At 39.1% G+C, this 22,392-nt stretch overlaps 1 protein-coding gene across 1 annotated transcript in view; it reads left to right on the forward strand.

The window, feature by feature from the left end:
- The window catches only part of MYRIP (myosin VIIA and Rab interacting protein), a 359,094-nt gene that overhangs the window by 161,798 nt on the left and 174,904 nt on the right, over positions 1 to 22,392 (forward strand). Inside the window, exon 3 of the mRNA XM_075212459.1 lies at positions 1,264 to 1,485. Within this exon, the coding sequence (XP_075068560.1) occupies positions 1,264 to 1,485 (222 nt within the window). The remainder of the gene's footprint in view (positions 1 to 1,263; positions 1,486 to 22,392) is intronic.

A 22,392-nucleotide genomic window follows, 5' to 3' on the forward strand; every position in this document is an offset into this window, starting at 1 on the left:
TATGGTATATATTTACTAATAAAAAAAAGTGAAGATGTTGCCTATAGCAACCAATCAGATTCTAGTTGGCATTTTGTAGAATGTACTAAATATCAATAAATGACAACTAGAAGCTGATTGGTTGCTATAGGCAACATCTCCACTTTTTCAAACCCGCAGTTTAGTAAATATTCCCCCATGACTCTGTAAACTCTATGGAGATCCTGATTGTAAGTATATTCGCATTGCAGGATTGGAACGACATTGGAACGAGATTTTTAGTTCTGCTGAACAATCAAATGAAACAACAATTGATACTTTGGAATGACTATTGTTCATCATTTAAGTATACACACTAATGCGATATTGGTCTGAACGGTCGTTTTTCGCTTGATTGACCCAGTCGGCTGAAAAACCTGTAGTGTATACCCAGCCTTAGACATATCTCTGGGCAGCACGGTGGCTTAGTAGTTAGCACTTCTGCCTCACAGCACTGGGGTCATGACTCATGAGTTTGATTCCTGACCTTGGTTTTATCTGTTTGCAGTTTATATGTTCTCCCCGTGTTTGTGTGGATTTCCTCTGGGTGCTTCGGTTTCTTCCCACACTCCAAAAACATACTAGTAGCTTAATTGGCTGCTATCAAATTGATCTTAGTCTCTCTTGGTCTGTTGTTAGGGAAGTTAGACTGTAAGTTCCAATGGGGCAGAGACTGATGTGAGTTCTCTGTACAGCGCTGTGGAAAAAGTGGCGCTATATAAATAGTTGATGATGATGATCTCTCATTTGCACCTCTGTACACTTAGAGAAGATGAATGGGGTAGGTGTAGGCATTGTACAGTAAGTACAGTAAGGACGTGTTAACTGATGTGAGTTCCATGCTGATGATAGGCATTTTGGGTATTATTCAGAGTCGCATGTGTGTTAAGATATATGTGGCTCGGAATACTAAGTAAAGTACGGGATGAAATTTACGCTTATATTAGAAGTGTAAATTACGTCCAACTCTACATTAGGCACCTGGTGCCTGGGATTCTTTTACCAGGGCCAGTAAGACTTCTATCTATGTCAATTAGATCATATGGTTCTTAGGGATTAATTTATTAAGAGGACTTGAGGCCCACATTGTCAGAGGTCCCTGATATTAGCATAAACTGCTTTTTGAATGTAATAGTTAAATACAAATTACAGTTAATAAGTGACAAATGTTTTCAATAAAACATAAATAGTGGTTGGGATATATTTATGCACCCAGTTGAAATACTGTTTTCTTTATCTCCTCAGTGAATTAAAGCAGAAGCTGGATGAAGAAGGCAACAAGTGTTCAATTTTGTCAAAGCAGCAGAAGTTTAATGAGCACTGCTGCATCCGATGCTGCTCTCCCTTCACATTTCTCATCAACTCGAAGCGGCAGTGTCTGGACTGCAAGTTCAACATCTGCAAAAACTGCAGCTCCTACCAAAAAAAAGACAAGGCCTGGATTTGTAATGTCTGCCAGCAAACAAGGTTAGTTTTCCTTTTTGTAATAGGTTGCTGAAAATGTTATTATTATCTTAGCTGCAGGGTTCTGCTTCTTTATTGTACATTTTGTGAACCACATTTTCTTTAATGATGGAAATAATGTCAGTTTACATAGTAACTTTTGCTCACAAAATAAAGTTAAGTGTTTGACAAATACAGTCATAATGCAAACTAAAATGCTCTGTGTCATTGTGAATTAGATCCATACTTGCCAACTCTCCCGGAATGTCCGGGAGACTCCCGAAATTCGGGTCAGTCTCACGGAGTCCCAGGAGAGCTGGCAAATCTCCCGCACCTGGCACCCCAAAATGACGTGATTCACATGAATCGCGCCATTTTGGACCCGCCCCAGCGACAAAACGGCATTTTGCCACGGGCGGGGCTAAAATGATGCAATTGGCCATGTCCTGCCCCCTCCATGCCCCCTCCGCCATCCAGACACGCCTCTCTCCTGGGAAAAACAAGTAGAAAGTAGGCAAGTATGATTAGATCTATGGTTTGAAATGCATGTTGTAATCTTATGCATGTTTGCCTACTCTCCTGGAATGTCCGGGAGACTCACAAATTTTTGGGAGCCCTGCCCACTTTGTTGGGGGAGTAGGTGGGAGCGGGACCAATCACATTATCCTGGCCCAGCCCCCGGTAGACTGAAATTGGTATTTTATAGCAGGGGTCGGGGCCTAATAACATGTATAGCCCCCAAAGCACTGCCAACTTTGAAGATCTCCGGAGGGGTGATCTCCAAAGTTGTCAAGTATGATCTTATAACTTGAAATAGACACTGTGCAATTACAAAGTCAATTTTGTACCATAAACAAAATTGACTGCAGAAAAGGTATGTTTTTGGCTAAATTAGTTTTGAGTAATCAAAGAGACCCTTTCTTACACAGTTGTTTTCAAACAATATTTTTAAAATAGATTTTAAGATGAAATTAGTTATTCTCAAAACACATCTTAAATAGGCAAATACAACTAAAATCATGCGCATTTAAAAATATTCAGTCATTGCAGAAAGCTTTAAATGAAGACGTCAAAATAGTTCCATACATATGTAACACGCTGTTTTATTTCCCATGACAGGTACCTTAAATATGATGTTGCAAAGTTTATTGGCCAATGAAAGCTTAAAGCTGAAGCCTGAACTCATTAAGTAGTGATTGATAGTAGAAATTTTTGAAATTATAATACAGGTGATAAAACTATCCGTGCAATAAATGCTTAATAAGTAATATTCTGACATAAATGCTTAATAAGTAATATCCGTGTTCTAAAATGATCAGAAAGAGAATATAGACATTGAGCCAAGAACTAACTACAAGCAATATAAATAACTATTCGCTATTTTGATAGTCATGAACGTGTAAAGAACCAGGTGGTATTGCTCCTAAAATATATACTTAGAATTTATTTTTGTGATCGAGCTTATTGTAAAGTGCTATTAGCATCTGCAGTTGCTTCTTAAAAAGGCTTCTGTTCTTTTATACATCTGCATCTTTGTTTTATCCGTATTAGATTCCTGCATCTTTCAGTTTTCCACTGCAGCACTTCCATATCCCGTGGGATAGTTTAGGGTTTGTTTCTGCACATAAATCATTGAGACGGTGTGCTTTAGCTAGCTGATTGACATTGCTCTATAAATATCTATTGCGCCATGGAAACAGGAGGAGAGTAATGACAGACAGATGCTACAGTAATGGTGTTACAAGTCATTGAGAGATCATACTGGATGCTGTTCCAGCAGTTTGTTGTAGATTACTTGTACAGGAAGTGAAATTCAACACTGCCATAACTAACAATTGTCATTTACCTGCCATGTGTATTTTCTCTCTAAATGTTCCAGCTTATATAAAAATACCTAGAACACCAATTCTTAAACCTTTTTCAGCCAGCATCTAGATTATGTCTGTGACATCAGCTTTGCAACCCATAGTTTAGTTTTTAATAATAGCGCTCTTCCTTTGAATTGCTTTACTGTTGTCCATTTGAGCAAATTATTGTTGACAAGTCTAACAATAGGAAATGTATACAGTAATATTAAAACATTATTTTTAATTAGTTTGTCAGATATATATCAGATGTATACAGTTAATTTGAAAAAATAGACAATTCTCCCCAAACCTGATTTTCCATTAATGCATTGACAACTATTTGAAAGGCCAGAATAGGATGTGTGGAACTGTTACAGATATTAGGTAGCTACGTCACATCACTCAAAACAGGGGTCGTGGCTAGCTGCGTATGTGAGTAGACGTGATGCTCTTGAGCTCCTCTCCAGTCCGAGAGGTTTATTATTCTGATCTGTCTGGGTGCAAGCAAGTTCCCAGACTTACTTACTTGTATGTTGCTAAAGTATCACAAAAATGGTAAAAATTAACCTAAAGCTTCAGCAAGACCTGGTCCAAAATGTCAGCCCCACTGCTGGTACTCGAAAGACAGGTGAAGATTGGATGTCTGCACAAGGAAACAATTATGGTGATCTACTCCCAAAAAATGATCTCTTAGTATCCCAATATACAAAATTTCCTCATTACCTTTAATGGTGGTGCTCCAGGGATATAGTATAACATACATGAGATAAAGATAAGACAGTATTCTACTATGGGACAATCTGGAGGTCCTAAATTAATTACTATTTTTTCTATATTAAAATAGTTATTTTTCAACCTTCAATTATTTCTCATAATAATTTTTTTTATTGTCTATGTCTTTTAATATTTTGAAATCATAGCAAAATATTTATAAACCATGAGAAATTGATATCAGTGTATATGTGCAATATACTATTTAGAAGGGAGTAGTAGATAGTCCCTTTCATAGTTATTAAGAATTCTATAATTATTTTGGCATTTAATAACTGTTTCTCTCCCACTTGTTATGCATAGTATTCTGATATAATGGATTTTGATGATGGTTTGATTACAATGTATAATTATTACAGTTATTGACTATATTCTATCGGAATTTCTGGATTCATTTCTTTCTAATATTAAGGAAAAATAATGTTATAAATGAATTAATATCTATTACTGTGGTCTAATATTTTTTACACTTACTGCAAATAAAATGACATGGCTGGGAAATATATTTGTTCAGTGGTTGGAGAACACTTTCATTTGATATAATGACGTTGTTTGTTGTAACCTGTTCCAGTCTCACAAACAGAGTAACTAAGCGTGAAATATGTTTCCATAATAAAGATCATAAACCCTCATTTGATCTCATAGATGATACATTGTAACCAATTTGTCCACATCATTATTGTTTTGAACACGAGCTGGTCTATATTTGTCTTATGAGGGTTTATTACGAAATGCCTGGCACACTCCCAGAAGTAGCCTCCCTGCACCATAGCAATTAGGTGAAAAATAAAATGGTTAAGAAGGGTTGTGTGTAATGGTGTGTTTGTTTATTATAGATGTATTTTTATATGGTATCTGTGGTTTTTTTTCCAGCAGCTTAGCAAGGTGCTCTACAGTTCCCAGCAGGCCCTGAATGCAAGGTCATTCTGGCACTTATAGTTCTATACATATCAGAATGCCCTGGAAACCATGGGTGTGGTGGCCCTTGTAGTACTGCAAGAGCCAGCATACCCAACCACTTTAAGGTGCTCAGGGATTGCAGGGACCACTAGTACACCATGTCAGATTGCTTTATTATCAGTTTAAATGTATTAATCATTCTATACTTACTGCACAATGTGTGTGGGATGAGCTCTAGTTCTTTCAGCATGGGGCTATTTTTTCTAGGGGGAGTCTTTTTCTCCGTGCAGGCCCGATATACCCCTGGGAATCCAGCACCGTGCTGACCAGCCTGCGGCTTGTTGTTAGTATTGCAGGGAGACCCCACGCTGCAAGTATCCCTGACATGCTGGTATTTTCTGGGGGGATTTAGGGTACCTTAAGACACCTGCAATGCTGCTTACTACACAAATTGCATATTTTTCACATACACAATTTATGTTTTTGGCGAAAATTGCGTTCAACTCTACGTCAGACAATTTGTGTTTTTTTGCTAACAAAGTGTTTCAATAAAAATAAAACTTTATTGTTATTTTATCTTACAATACAATTTTCCATTTGCTGCATATAATATTTCTATATCACAATTGTTATTGTCTTCTTGCCCCACATAATTGGAATTATCATTTACATATTCCATTATTATCAAAAGAAAAATTTTATACGCTTCCAAAGTAAAGCATAATCATAGACAGATATTTATACTAAATTTGTATTCATTAATTGCAAATAAGGAAGACCACAGTCATATATATTCCATCTATAGCATATGATTAATTAAAATTGTGCCTAAGCTGCTATCTAATGTGATTTCACCTATTCATAAGCAGTCCCTGTGTATAACTATTTTGCATAATCTTTCACTTATTCGGAGCAACCTAACTGAAGGGAATCATGTTCGCACACAGCATACTCTGATTATTGCTCATCATTTTTTAAAATTAAATTCTGTCATGTGCAGGATCATTTTTACCAAAGATGGATGGATCTATCTAATGGGAAACATGCTCACACAGCGTATATTCCCCACCTGGCACACGTTACGCTAACACTACTTTTTCAAAAGATTATTCTTTTCCAATAAGTGTAACAAATATTAGACCACAGTAATAACTATTCACTTGTTTAAACAGGATTTTTCCTAATATTATAAGAAAGAAGGACATAAAGAAAGTCCAGAGCAATATATTTAATAATTGGAATCATTTTAATTGTTTTAATATTTTTTTTTATACAAACTTTTTTGTTGAAGAAGTTCAGATTATCTCAAAAAGACAATGCAAGCACATATGAATAGGATAGCATAAGCAGTTTAACAAAGCATATAATGATTATTGATACAAAAAGAAAATCTAAATGTAGCAAGGTATTGCATTCTGAATTTATTGTATCTATAATAATCCTGTAATCAGGAGCACCCTAAATATCAAATAACAATAAAAACAATCATAATCAGATAATATAGATTGTATATCACACCAAGAATAAAAAAAAAGACTGCAAGTAGAGACCTGAGGTGCAGGGAGACCAGAAGGAAAGGAAACTCACCGCCATTAGATACAAATCAGGTAATCTTGTAAAAATACTCTAGTTTCATACTAAATCGTTTAGCGCAAGCATTCCCAAAGCTGTTCTCTCTGGAACGTAGGTTATATATTTATATAGCTTTCCCATGTCGACTATCAAAATTTATTATAGAGAAGGAACAATTATTTAATGCCAAATGAATTGATAGTATATTGAAATTGATAATATATATATAGACCAACTGCTACTTTTTTTTTTTAAAGAGTTAATTGCACATGCACACTCATATCTCTTTCTTACCATTTAAAATTTTTCTTTTGATTTCAAAATATTAGACCGTATAGACAAAAAATGTTTTTATTATTAGAAATAAAGTTTGAAAATATATATTTAATATAGAAAATAGTTAATCAATTTTTTCAAAAACTTTTCATTTGCATTTTTCAAACATTAAAGAACAAAACAATTCTCAGTGAAGCATTACAACAGTAGTTATACCATATTGAGCAAATACCGTGGTGTTACCACCAAATAACAGACATTATACAGACAATAGCAACTACAAAGTCTCCAGCATGATTGCTGTTAAAACTTAACTTACCAAAATCAGAACAAGACAAACAAGCAAAACAGAGAAATTCAAAATATTATGCGCAATATACATGTAATACTGAAATTGGTCAGTTTACATTAATGCACGAAAACCAAACAAACATATATCCCAAAACCTATGGATTTTGCTATGTTTTTTACTGCATCATCTGTGTGTTAATCAGCCACTTAGTAATCTGTGCGTTAAAAGGAGTGACATATTAGGGAGAAATAATGAACAAGTAAATAAGTCAAGTATCTGTACCCAGTTGTCTATGAAGAAGTCGATTCTGACACTTAAAGGATATTATTTTGTTTATCCACAGTCAGCAATTCTATATATGATCTCCATTTGGAATAAAATTTAAGCACCCCATTTTCGACAGGACTTCTAATAATTTTGATTTTACATCAATCAAAAAGGGCGGGAAGGAACTAGTTTTATATTTTTAGGGGGTAGTTTATCTTTCCAGTTATCGAACTTGCATAAAAGAAGGGGGTTTTGGTCCTTACAAAAAGAAACACTGACAGTCGAATTTAAAAAAATTTAGGATCCAGAATTGAGACACTGTCCGGCATTCCCAGAAATTGTGATAAAAAATGTTATTTGATTTACGACATTTTGGGCAAATACCCTGTTCATCAGCTAAAAATTACCTCCTGTGTTAGATAAGCTCTATGGAGTGATTTGATATGTACCTCTTGTAATTTCGCAGAAGTCAGGCTTTTCCATATCTAAACTTGATAGTTCAGCAATGTATTTAATTCTGTTATAGAAGGTATATATGTACACCACTTTTGAAGGGTGGCCTGCCAGAGCCAGTTATTATCACTGAGTAATACATCTTTATATAAGAACGAAATTTCACATTTTGGAGTTTTCAAGAAATGCAATAAATTATCAAAGCATCCGGTGCCAGCCATTTTACTTTATTGTGCATCATAGTCATAATAAAATGTCATACCTGTAGGTACATATAGAGTTTTTTACTGTGTAATAAATATTTACTTGAGAGCTGTTGGAAGGACTATAGAGTGCCCCAGGATCAAACACATCCCTGATAGATGACATACCCATTTCTATTCCAAAAAGTGTCTATTAGAGAGCACCGGTTCAAAGGCAGGAATACCCCAGAGGGTGGTATAAATAGTATCAAAGGAGTCCGTTTCATTTTCTTGTTAATAGTGAGCCAGGCATAAAGCGTGTCCCTGAAAAGAATGTTTCTTTCTACTATGTGGGGTAGGTTCCCACTCCAAATCTAGATTAACGTAGAAATGTTGTTCCAACAGCCACTGCAAGTTGTAGCAAACCAATGTGGAACGGCAAAAGACAGAATATCGGGAAAAACTATTCCTCCTTGACCTCTATCTAATATAAGTTTTGATGTGGTTATCCTGGGTTTATTGTTCGTCCACAGGAAATCAGAAAACAATTTGGTACATTTATTGGCATTCAGCTAGAGATACACATACTAGGAGCATCTGCAAGGGGTAACAACACTGCATTTCTCAAAAGCAATGAGAGGTTCAAGTCCTTCCAGGTTTTAAGAGTAGTAACGATATTATTTATCATAGGGGTACAGTTAAATTTATAGAGATTTGTCAGAATATATATACCTAGTTATTTAAGTTTGTCTTTTACCATTTTAAATTGAGATAGGACGTTAGAGGCAGCACATGAAACTTTTTGAGTCGTAAGAGGGGGACCTCCGATTTATCGACATTAAATCGATAACCACCAGTAAATGATCCAAATATCTGAATTGTGTGTAAAATAAATCGGATAGAGTATTTAGGGTCAGAAATCAGTAATAACATATCGGCGGCGAATATCGCCAGTTAACCACTTTGATACGCTTATATGTCCTATCAGTCCTTAAAGCAATAGCTAACGGTTCTATTGCAAGGGCAATTAATAATGGAGACAGCAGGCATCCTTGTCCAGTCCCACGTCGGATACAAAATGGATCAGGAAAATACCCATTGGTTAAAAGGTGGGTTAATGGTGTTGTATACAAGGTTCGCAAAGTGTTCACAAAACCCTCAGGGACCCCCAACATACAAATGTTTCAAATAGATGGTCCCAAGTGACTAAGTCAAAAGCTTTTCCAGTGTCAAGTGATAATACCATGTTCGGGTCTATGATCCCTGATGATTGTAGATGTTGTATCGTGATCAGGACCTTTCAGACGTTTGTAACAGAATGTCTGCCCCATATAAAACTTGTTTGATCAGCATGAGTGATGTGAGGTAAATCAGTTTTCAATTTTCGTGAAAAGTTTATAATCCACATTAAGTAAAGATATGGGTCTATAAGAGGCCAACTTTTGGAAATCTATACATCATGGGAAGCTGCTCCTTCACGTCAATGTTATGCTGTGAGTGTGGCGCTTGTCTATGATAACTCACCAAATGTAATAATCCTAGTCCTAGGACGAGATGATGCCACCTGCTAAGGTAATCAGCTGGGGTGGTGGCACAATCTTACATGGGGCACTGCTTCTGACAAGTGGGGGGCACCCACAGGGATTGCTCCACCTCTGCTGACATCCTACGGTATGAGTAAAGACAGGCAGTAGTAAAGGAGGTTTCTTGAGTTCCATTTTTTTTATTGTTGTGCAAAAGTTAAAATGTGTCAAAGGAGGTGAATGGAATTACAGGAAGTCCCAACTGCGGGGAGACATGTTGCTCATCATGTTACTCTGCCATTCGTGACATCCTAAACAGTGACCCTCATGCAGTAAATGATGGTGTTCATGTAATTAAAAGTGGAAAGGGAGAGGTATAGAAGTTCTCTACCTAGATATGGGTTTTCAGAGAGTGTCTATAGATTTAAGGCTGTGGGAAAGCCTGAATGGGCATGGTAGGGAATCCCATAAGTAGGTAGCAGCTCTAGAGAAGTCTTGTAGCGGGAGTGAGAGATGGTTACCAGAGATGGGGTACAGGTCAGAGGTAGATTAATAGGGTGAGAGGGAGAGGTTTTTTTATATGAGATTTGAGATGCATGAATGGAAGGTGTTGTTCGGGGCTTTGTTGGTAAGGGTGAGTCCTTTGAATTGGATTGTGGAGGAAACAGGGACCCAGTTTAGTGATTTGCAAAGGGATGTGGCAGATGTGGTGTGGTAAGATGGGAAAAGCAGTCATTCAGCAGCATTTATGATGGATTGAAGTGGGAATACATGGCTGAGGGGAATGCCATATAGCAGGAGTGTCACTCACCGGACTGTGAGTGCCATTTCCCGTGTGTTCAGGAACCATGGCCATCCTGAGGGTCTGCGCATGTGCAGCCCTTATCAAACCTTTAGTACCTGTTGCTTTTAACTGATTGGATGATCAGGCAACCCTCCCTATTTAAACCACCTGTGATCATTACCTGGTTGCCTGATCTTGCAGTCTCATTCCCCATGAGCCTCTGAAGGTGTTCCTGTGTTTCCTCGTGTATTCAGCTCCTGCTGATTCCTGTTTACTGCTATTGTGGTTTCCAGACCACTTCAATTCTCCTGTGTTCTTCGTGCCTGCACTCAGCTGATTCCTATCTGCTACTACTACCGGACTCCAGTTCGTTTCAACTCTCCTGTGTTCAGCGTGTCTGCTCTCCGCTGCCTCCGTTACTACTACAGAGTTCCAGATCGTCTCAACTCTCCTGTGTTTATCGTGTCAGAAATTAAAAGTTTGTGCTTTTGATGTTACAGTTTCCTTTGCTACCAAATCATTAAAGTCCCAAGCACTTATTGACTCTGGAGCTGCAGGAAATTTTATTTCGAAATCCCTCGTGAATCAATGGTCCCTACCAGTGATTACTTTGAAAATACCTATTACTGTGACTGCTATCGATGGATCACGCATTAATAATGGTCTCATCACCCAGAGTACGTCTCCAGTAACCCTTTAAATTGGTGTATTACACCAGGAAGAAATTTCATTTTTAATTCTTCCTGTTACTACCAGTCCGATTGTATTAGGCCTTCCATGGCTTCAACGTCACTCTCCCCAGATTGACTGGCACACTCCTCAAGTTACGTCTTGGGGGCCTGAATGTCATCATCGTTGCCTCTCTCAAGTCGTTCCTCTCAAAATACAGCAATCCTCCATTTCACCTTGTTCACCGGGACTTCCTCCTCAGTATGCTTCTTTTGCCGATGTATTTGATAAAACTCAGTCTGAACGTCTTCCTCCTCATCTTTCGTGGGACTGTCCAATTGATCTTCAACCTGGCAAGACTCCTCCCAGGGGACGTGTGTATCCACTTTCGTTACCTGAAACTCATGCTACATCTGAGTACATCCAAGAGAATCTCCAGCGAGGATTTATTCGACATTCTACCTCTCCCGCTGGAGCAGGGTTTTTCTTCGTAAAAAAGAAGGATGGGTCATTACGTCCCTGCATAGATTTCCGTGGACTTAACGCCATAACTATCAAAGATCGGTATCCCATTCCATTAATTACTGAGTTATTTGATCGTATCAAGGGAGCCCGGATCTTTAACAAGTTGGATCTTCGTGGTGCCTACATTTTAATTCGAATCAGGTCCGGTAACGAATGGAAGACAGCTTTCAACACCAGAGACGGGCATTATGAATATTTAGTAATGCCCTTCGGGTTATGTAACGCCCCTGCCAGGGTTTCATTAATGAGATCTTCCAGGACTTGTTATATGTTTGTGTCGTCGTCTATCTGGACGACATATTGATCTTTTCGCAGGACCTGCCTTCTCATCATCAACATGTGGCAGAGGTCCTTTCCAGACTCCGTAAAAAATTCATTATTCTGCAAGCTAGAAAAATGTTCATTCGAGTTGCCCCAGATTCCATTTCTGGGATATATTGTCTCCGGAGTTGGTCTTCAGATGGATCCAGAAAAGGTGAATGCTGTGTTACATTGGCCTCAGCCAACTACTCTTCGTGCAATTCAGCGTTTTTTAGGTTTTGCCAATTACTATAGACGCTTCATTCAAGATTTTTCCTCGATTGCATCTCCTATTGTGGCCCTAACTCGTAAAGGGGCCAATACTAAACAATGGTCCTCTGAGGCTCTTCAAGCCTTCCAGTTTCTCAAAGAGTCCTTCTCCTCTGCTCCTGTTCTTCGACAGCCTGATGTGACGCTTCCATTCTTCCTAGAGGTAGATGCCTCTAATGTTGGTTTAGGAGCCATTCTCTCCCACAGATCGGAGCAACAAAAATTCCATCCTTGTGCCTTTTACTCTCGGGGTCTTCTGCCTGCGGAGAAGAATTATACCATCGGGGACAAGGAGTTGCTGGCTATAAAAGTAGCATTAGAGGAATGGAGATATTTTTTGGAGGGAGCTCGTCATCCTGTGACAATTTTTACTGATCATAAAAATTTGTCATATTTACAGTCTGCTCAATGTTTGAATCCTCGTCAAGCAAGATGGTCTCTTTTCTTTTCTCGTTTTGAACTAATCATAACCTTCAAACCAGCTGCAAAAAATAAAAAAGCAGATGCCCTATCTCGAGCTTTTGTGACGTCCTCAGACGTTGAAGATGGTCCCAACCACTCTATATTAGACCCCAAATGTGTTTCTCTGGCTGCTTCTTCCACTAAGGTGCTACCATTTGGGAGAACCCTCGTTCCTCCTGCTCTTAGGAAGAAAATCCTTTCGTGGTTTCACTCTTCTCGTTTTTCTGGACACTCTGGTAAACGCAAGACCTTTGAAATTTTTTCTCGAAGTTACTGGTGGCCTTCTATGAGGAAAGATGTCAAAGATTGTGTGGCTGCGTGTGAATTGTGTTCCCAGTTTAAGACTCCCCGCAGAACTCCAGCGGGTTTGCTTCAACCACTACCCATTCCTTCCAAGCCGTGGACCCATATTAGTATGGACTTTGTTACTGATCTTCCTCCTAGTAAAAACGGCAATACTATTTGGGTAGTGGTGGACAGATTTTCGAAGATGGCACATTTCGTTCCTTTGACCGGTTTACCTTCTTCATCTACTCTGCCTGATTATTTCATCAAAGAAATCTTCCGTATTCATGGATGTCCTTCCGAGATTGTTTCAGATAGAGGAGTACAATTCGTTTCCAGATTCTGGCGGGCCCTCTGTAAGACCTTGGGTATCCGATTATCACTCTCATCCTCCTACCATCCTCAATCAACCGGATAAACCGAAAGGGTCAATCAAGATCTTGAGACTTTTATAAGGATGTTCTCTTCAGCCAACCAAGACAACTGGGTAGATTTGCTTCCATGGGCTGAATTCGCTCATAACAACATGTATCATGAGTCATCTTCTAAAACTCCATTCTTTGTGGTTTACGATCACCATCCGTCTTTTCCGGAATTTCCTGCCCTCCCTCCCACCCAAGTTCCTGCTGTAGAGACTGTTAGTCAGACCTTCAAAAATATTTGGTCTCAGGTCAAAACCTGTTTAAAGAAAACATCTGCCAGATACAAGTCTTTTGCAGATAAAAAGAGACGGGCTATTCCACCACTGAAAATCGGAGATCGTGTTTGGTTATCAACCAAAAATATTTGTTTGAAGGTCCCATCTATGAAGTTCGCTCCTCGTTTTATTGGTCCGTATAGGATCATTCAAGTGATAAATCCAGTTTGTTTCAAACTTCTACTACCTAAGAACCTTCGTATTTCCAATGCCTTCCATGTGTCTTTGCTCAAACCTCTTATCATCAACCGTTTCTCGGTCCCTCCTTCAGCACCTCGGCCAGTTCAAATTCATCAAGAGGAGGACTTTGAGATTACTCACATATTGGATGCAAAAATTTCGTGAGGAGTTCTTCGTTTCCTCGTTCATTGGAAGGGCTTTGGTCCTGAATCAAAGCAGAAGATCTCAACGCTCCAGCTCTTCTTAAGAAGTTTTATTCCAAGTTTCCGGACAAACCCGGTTCCAGGTGTTCTGTGCCCACCTTTAAAAGGGGGGATACTGTCACTCACCCGACTGTGAGTGCCATTTCTCGTGTGTTCAGGAACCGTGGCCGTCCGCCATCCTGAGGGTCTGTGCATGTGCAGCCCTTATCAAACCTTCAGTACCTGTTGCTTTTATTTGATTGGATGATCAGGCAACCCTCCCTATTTAAACCACCTGTGATCATTACCTGGTTGCCTGATCTTGGAGTCTCATTCCCCATGAGCCTCTGAAGGTGTTCCTGTGTTTCCTCGTGTATTCAGCTCCTGCTGATTCCTGTTTACTGCTATTGTGGTTTCCAGACCACTTCAACTCTCCTGTGTTCATCGTGCCTGCACTCAGCTGATTCCTATCTGCTGCTACTACCGGACTCCAGTTCGTTTCAACTCTCCTGTGTTCATCGTGCCTGCACTCAGCTGATTCCTATCTGCTACTACTATCGGAATCCAGTTCGTTTCTACTCTCCTGTGTTCATCGTGCCTGCACTCAGCTGATTCCTATCTGCTACTACTACCGGACTCCAGTTCGTCTCAACTCTCCTGTGTTCAGCGTGTCTGCTCCCCGCTGCCTCCGTTACTACTACAGAGTTCCAGATCGTCTCAACTCTCCTGTGTTTATCGTGTCAGCTCTCTGCTGCCTCCACCACTACTACTGGATACCAGTCAGCCTCAACTCTCCTGTGTTCATCATGTTTCCAGTTTCACTTACTACTGCTTCCTGAGTATTGCTTCATTGATTCTGGACCACCTGCCGTGCGCTGCACCAACCTGATTACCGCTTCCTCCTCCAGTGGTCTCACCGCCTGCCGGCCTTCAGCCGTTCAGGTATCCCTGCACGTCTCTCTGACAGCCTGCTCTCCTGAACCGCGGTATGCATACTTTCCATTGACTTTGCTTTTGTATTGCATATCCATCTGGACTGAGTTGTGTTCTTCTCCGGAGCCTCATATCCACTGAAGCTATTGTTACCATTGACTTTGTTTCCTATTGCCTGGATAGCTATTGTGACTTTGTATACTTCAAGCAGCGCTGGTCAGTTATTGTTGTATTGTGGATATCATCGTGGGATCAAGTTCTGTGTGCCCCGTGTATACTCTGCTTTACATTCATCTCCTCGTGCCCCTCCTCACATATATATAGCAGTGGTACAACTTGCTGACGCAGACCACTGACTCCTGTTCCCTGTGACACCAGTTTCAAGTATCCTCTCACATAAGCAGTGGTACAACTTGCTATACACAGACCACTGACTTCCCCGTTACCTACTTTCACCTGGATTCCATTCCTTCACTATAGACATCGGTACAACTTGCTATACGCAGACCACTGACTCTCACTACCTCCTCGCTACTCCTGGACATTCCGCCTCACTATAGCAGTGGTACAACTTGCTATACGCAGACCACTGACTCTCCTCACGTTTACTTGTCCATCTGGCTCCTCGTGTACATACATCTACTCATTACCAGTTGCTGCTAGTCATAGACTTTCCTTGAGCATTCTCTCACCATCTGCTGATTCTCCTGTTCCGTTGTCACCCTGCTACCAGAGAACCATAGTACCAGCTATATTACTCTGGTAAGTCCATCATCTGGTGATATCCTGGGCAAAGACTCCTAGTGCCCGTGACAGCTGGATAGTACAGGGGCACCTCTTTAGCGGAGAGGAGGGGTTTCTGGTGACCCAGAAACCCCCCTGCGTGCGCCACTGCTTAGATAGTCTTTCTTAGCCTAGATAGATATCCCATAACCTTTACTAATTTAGCTTAAGGGGTAAAGTCTTACATCTCTCTTGAGTCTATGCCTTTATGCTGGGTTTACCTATTACTTACTGGTACTGTATGCTTTTCTCAATGCTATGATTAACAAGAATACTTAGATCCATTCCCAACAAGGATTCAAACAAAACAATTCTGATTTGGGGTGTTAGTTGCATGCATAGTTTCACTCACCAAACCTTATATTTATCCTGATTGAAGCTCATCTGCATATTGTTGCTCAATCTCTCAATACATTTTTAGATTCCACTGTAATCATAAGGGTTTTTTATGGACTATATTACACAGTATTATTTTGTGTTACCTTTAAACATACAGTACCTCAATTACAAAGTGCAAACCAGTCGAGACACAGTACAAAATGCACTTTAGTGGCACTGTACACTTTGCACTGCACTGGTGTGCCTAGATTTCAGCCAAAGCACATATGCACTGTTTGCAGAGTAACGGAAGTGGGTACCATGTGACCAGAGGAGTTGAGTGGACTAAGGGTATTCATTGCTAAGTATAGAGAATGAGCACCTGTACCTCTACTTTTGTGGACCAGTGCATTTTGTGGAGTGAGGTTATTGAAATGAGTTAAAAAGTTGGAGAAGGCACATTTGTAGAGGTGTCCCCTTGTTTGCAAATGAGCACAAAGAGCAAATTTTGCACCAGCTGTGAGCTGGTGGAGATCAGAACTCTTCCTATGCTGTTAATGTAAAATAAAGGCCTGATGTCTCCTCACTCTTATGATTAATTTAAGTAATAAATTAACTTAAATGATGGAGCATTTTAAGAGAACAATGGAAAAGTTTCATTTCATAAAAGTGGTGCTCCTAAAGTAGTAGGATGCTGGACTTTACTGTGATATTTACTCTCGTCAAACCTAGACACAATTCTAGTATCATCTAGCGAGAGCAGAGAGTAGATATGCACCTGGAAATGGACCATCTAGGGATGGACAAAGTAAAAGCAATTTGCAATTTGCAATCCAGTGTACTCAATTTTTTTTTACAAAAGATCTTTTAACACAAACTTCTCTATAATTTGTAAACAATTTAAACAACATTAATCTCAAAATAGAACCGTGGGGTAGACCATTCATAACTTTAGTCATTTTAAACTACAATCAACCACTGATAACTATACTCCAGGCACATTATTTCAGCCAGTTCTCTATCCAGCAAAATATACTCTATTTAGTGCTGTCCCACTATCCAGTTTTCTACTAAATTCATCATAAAATTGAATCAGATTTGCTTAACAAGATCAGTCTTCTATAAATTTCATATTAGTTGTTGCTGATTATATTATTTTCTAGAACATAATATTGAATGTTGTCCCTTAAACCCCACAAATAATGTTACCAACTATAGATGTTAAGCTTACTGGTCAATAGTTACCAGGTATCATGTCCCAGCAGCAATTACCTATATTTTCTACTGTCTTATATCTACTACTGTTACTCCGGAAGATTGGAGTACAGATCATGTGACAGAGGGTAGGACATCATTATGTCACTATAGCCCCGCTCCTACCATAAAATACAGAAATTTGCTGTATTGAATAGCGGGGACGAATTTTAATGACACAATTAAGCCCCGCCCCCGCTATTCAATGTCGTGAATTTCAACATTTTACAGGGTACAGGGTTCGGGAGGTTTGCCTACTCTTCCAGGAGTCTGGGAGGATTCCCCGTAATTCGGGAGCCTCCCGGAAATTCCGGTAGAGTAGGCGAATATGCTGTTATTGCCGCAATTTAGTATTAAACAATCGCCTAAGCAACCGAGTTATACTACCCAGGAGTGGTGAGGCTTTATTTTCCGCTTTGCCGGTCCAGTCTTGGGACTTATACACATGCGTGACCCGCCTAGTAGATTTATGCATATGCAGTGGAACTGAAAGACCTGATTAGAGCTTTCAGTACCAGAAACAAAATAGATAAAAATAGAAAGAATTCTATTAAAATATTTATCTTTGGAAAAAAAGCTTTATTTAAATAATAAAGCATGTTTTCAATCATTATCTTCAACTATCGTTTGAGATGATTTATTTCCATGTATTGCCGCAATCCTTGTTAAATTGGCTTTGCCAGAGAAAGCTGGCAAATCTCTTGTACGGCAGTAGTCTTTGATAGATAGGAAGAAGCTGGAGATAGGATTTTTTTCGGAGTTTAATAAATGTGAAAAGTATTTCAAAATATCCCACAAGCAATGCAACTTCTAGTGACGTCAGACTATGTGGGATAATGTGATAGCAATCTGTCTTTTTGTACACGCATCTTGCCACAGTGACCCACTGTTGAGGCTGAACTCCATTGAATTCTTTAATATCCTGTGAAAACTTACAAGTTTATTAGCGTGGTATTCATGCTATTTTTTCCATCACACAAATCAGTACTCAGTTCTTTTGTGTAACACCATGAGAGAGCTTTATTTTAAATTTCCTTTTCATTTTTCATATTTGTCTATTGTAAGTAGAAAGGATGAAAGTAGAAAAATATTATCTATTCTTACTTATTTTCTATGATGGTGCTAATAGTCTGGTTGCAAAGCCCACAATTCAGTAGAGATGCCACTGTACGTATTCCTCATAATGCCTTTATCTCCTTCGAGAGCTCTCCTGCCAATCCTAATTTGTGTGGCCTAGTGCCAAGAGATATGTATGACATATGTGTGTATTGTGTGTGGCCAAGTCCAGATAAATATAACAGAGAGGAAGGCAAAAAGGGTTGCTCACAGAATTCATTGTGTAAAACTATGTCTAGCATATACATTCATCATCATCAATTATTTATATAGCGTCACTAGTTCCACAGAGCTGTACAGAGAACTCACTTGCATCAATCCCTGACTCATTGGGGCTTACAGTCTAAATTTCCTAACACACACACACACACACACTGACTAGGGTCAATTTGATAGCAACCAATTAACCTACTAGTATGTTTTTGGAGTGTGGGAGGAAACCGGAGCAAACTCACGCAAACACGGGGAGAACATACAAACTCCACACAGATCAGGCCATGGTCGGGAATCTAACTCATGACCCCAGTGCTGTGAGGCAGAAGTGCTAACTACTAAGCCGCCATGTTGCCATGTATTAGTGTGCTATGCACAATTAAGGAAGTCCTTTTTTTGAGGTCACTGGCAATTTAAAAGATATGTGTTTGGATTCTCCCTTTTGAATAATTCCACCTTTCTAGCAAAAATGTTATTACAACTTCAGTGCTATAAAGGAATATTTTAAACAAGTGATACAAGCCATAACAAACAAATCTGACAATAAAGCAGGAAGGAGCCAGGGGCCCTAGGTGAAGGCTCACAGTGCCTGCTTGGACCGAATCTTGCCCATCACTGTTATAAACAATTCCAATCTTAATTAGAAAAGCCTGCTTGTTACAATGTTATGTATGAACTGCTAATTGCAATTAGATCTTTCTAAATTGATCATAAGAAATGTATTACAACATTTATCTTACACATAGATAGTTGGATTATATCTTTAGATATTTGTTTGCTAATAAAATAAAAATAAAAATGATTACCTTTATTTATCCTGTATCAGAATAGGCTATGAGAATTGCCAGCTGTGCTTATAATGTGTTCTATAATCATAAATATATAACAAAGAGAAGTTTTGTTATGGATCCATACCTGTCCATGGTAAATGCACCCGTAATGAAAGGGGGATTCACAGAGCACTTACAGTTAATTGATTATACTCTTATCCTCATTAGTTTAAGAGCAGTAAACAAATTTAGGGAGCAGTGAAAAGCACGGAATAGTCAAAAAACAATCACATTACTTCTTTCACATTAGCTTAAGTAGATATTGGAGAAAATAGAAATACATCTTACCATGTAATGCTTCAGAATAGACTGTGCTCTATTTAGGAGCCATGTATACAGCTATCTAGGGATAAGCATCATCAGCATGTATACAGTACTTTCAGCAGGTCTGATCTATGATTTTACTGACAGTAATGGCATATTAAAAAGAACAATGGCCCTGCTCCGTCAACTGGTAGACTTTTATACAATTTAATCTAAATCCCAAGTGTAAGAGTGAAAGTATATAAAGCATAAGAAAGATTGCTGCTGGTTGAAAACTGACATCTACAGAAAAACAATAGGACAGGCCACTAGAAGTCCATTAGCCTCAGTTCCACTATCGGGCCTGTGCTCTATTTCTTATTTTCTCATGCTTAATTCACTAGACTACCCCTTGTCCGCTTGTTTCCCTAGACACCAAGCAATTTTGCCTTAGATCTGTTTTTTATCCTGAACAGTAGCGTTCTTTGGTTCAGGTGACAGTTTGATGTGTACACAAGATTTCAACTTAGAGGGACATTAATCTACTTTCCATGTACGCACTAGAAAACTAATTTTCACATTATCCCCTAATTTAGTTCTTGTATATTAATTGGTGTATTTGAAACTATAAAATGATCTGTCTCAAGTTATGTAGACTTTATGGACTAAATATATATAAAAATTACTATTAGGCCTGGTTTACACCTCTATGACCTGACCTAGTCTCATACTGCATCATATCATAGGGAAAAACTTTGTAATTCCGTAATCCGCCCAAACAATTTTTTTTTAATTGGGACACTTAGGGGTTCTTTAGACAACATACTAAAATGGCTTTTAATAGTACAGTCATTACCTACAATTTCCATAATTCTTCCCATGGTTACTTATACATAATCATAGCCAGTGTTTAATTTGTGCATAGAATGTTACACAGGAGAATTAGTATGCAGTAGTGATGTGGCAGAGGGGGTGTGGACAGCCATAGAGTTGAGTGATCAGTATGGGGTGAGTGTGTCTAGCACTGAAATGTTAGAGTAGCATGCGGTCGGCAGTTAGTGTAAGCTACACATTAGCTCAGCTCTATGCTTAAACTACCACTTTCCTTATTCAAACAAATAAAAAGCACTAGATATTTCTGAGTACTGTTGGCAAACATCACAATAGCGCTGAAGATTGACATCACACCAAAAAAAAGGCTGTTTTAGGATCTACTAACCTACCATCTCTATTAAGCTGCTGACATCACTGATCTCAATTGTCATTGCTGCTGTCATCTCTGTTCAGCTGATAGATCCTCAGAGCTCAACTGATATTTTTGTTTCAATATCCTCGGCTTCCTACTGAGCTCAACCCATCTCTTTCTCAAAGCCTACCAGCTATCAACCTGACCTTCACTATCCTTGTTCTCCTCACCTCCCTCTTCCCTATCTCCTCTTGTACCCAATCTCCTTCACTGACTCCTCTTGTGCCTCCTGTCTGTTTCCCCTCCCTTTAGTATGTAAGCTCATATGAGCAGGGCCCTCTTCCCTTCTGTCTCATTACCATTTCTTCTTATCCAATATCACTCTACTTGCTATGCTTGGAGCTTTTGGAGTCTTGGTTCTACTCTTTTTGCTCTGTCTTACCCTGTACTGCTTTGGTCTACTGTTTTTTGTATTTGTATGGCGTTGCAGAAACCTTATAGTGCCATATAAATAAAGATGATTATTAATAATAATAATAATAATAATAATAATAATAATAATAATTGTGATTGTTTTTGCCATCTCTGTTCGACTGCTGGACCCTTTGAGCCCAACTGTCAGAATCCTGGACCTCATCATGGAGCTGCATAAATTGCCTACCCTATTAAACCCAGTCACGGGGCAGACGTATGCTTCACCTTCTCCACTACCATGCACAGTTTAGATCACTTGTTCCTTCCTACTCTCTCATTTCCTACCTTAGCACATTTATCCACACCTCTCCATCATACACCTACTCAATTTATACTCTCTATATCTCCAATTCACTTTCAACACAATTCTCTTCAAACTCCTCTTCTCTCTCCTTGATCCAATTTCTGTCTCCCCTATATCTATTTCCCCTTCACTACTTCCCACTAGACTGTTGTGTTTCCTGCACCTACCCCACTCACTAGCCTACATAAACAGAAATAAACTTTACACCCACAAATAATCCTTGTATGTTCTCTTTATCACACTGCTCATTCTAATGGCTGCTGACAACATCTCACCTAACCCTGGGTCCTATACAATTGCCACTATCTGCTCGCGCTTCTTGCTCCACTCCAAAACTTTCCATCCACACTGTACTTCTACATCCTTTGCAGCTCTTTACATAGGGGAATTCCACACTCCCAGACCTTGAAACAGAGAAGGTGGTGGAGTAGATTCTACTTTATGAGTCATATACTCTAAACCCTCCCTCTCTTTCTGTTTCTTTGAAGTCCACACAATCCATATATTTTCTTCTCTACACATTTGTGTTGTTGTCATTTATCACCCCCAGGTTCAGTGTCCCAATTCCTTGACAACTTTGCACACTTATTTCCTATTCTTTGCCTTGTCTACTCTCATACTAGATGATTTTAACATTCCGGTTGATAACCTCACTGTCTCTGCTGCCATTAACTTCCTTAATTTACTTCCTCTTTTGGTCTTTCCCAGTGGACCTCATCTCTCACTCACTATGTGGAACATTCGATTTAACTTGACATCTCCCACTATTGCGCCTTCTCTAGTTTCTCCAACTTAGCCTTCCCTCTCTCCAGCCGCAGCCTCCTTTTCTTTAGCCTCGCC

The sequence above is a fragment of the Mixophyes fleayi genome, chromosome 5 (genome assembly GCF_038048845.1).
Source record: "Mixophyes fleayi isolate aMixFle1 chromosome 5, aMixFle1.hap1, whole genome shotgun sequence".
In the NCBI taxonomy this organism is placed as follows: Eukaryota; Metazoa; Chordata; class Amphibia; order Anura; family Limnodynastidae; genus Mixophyes; species Mixophyes fleayi.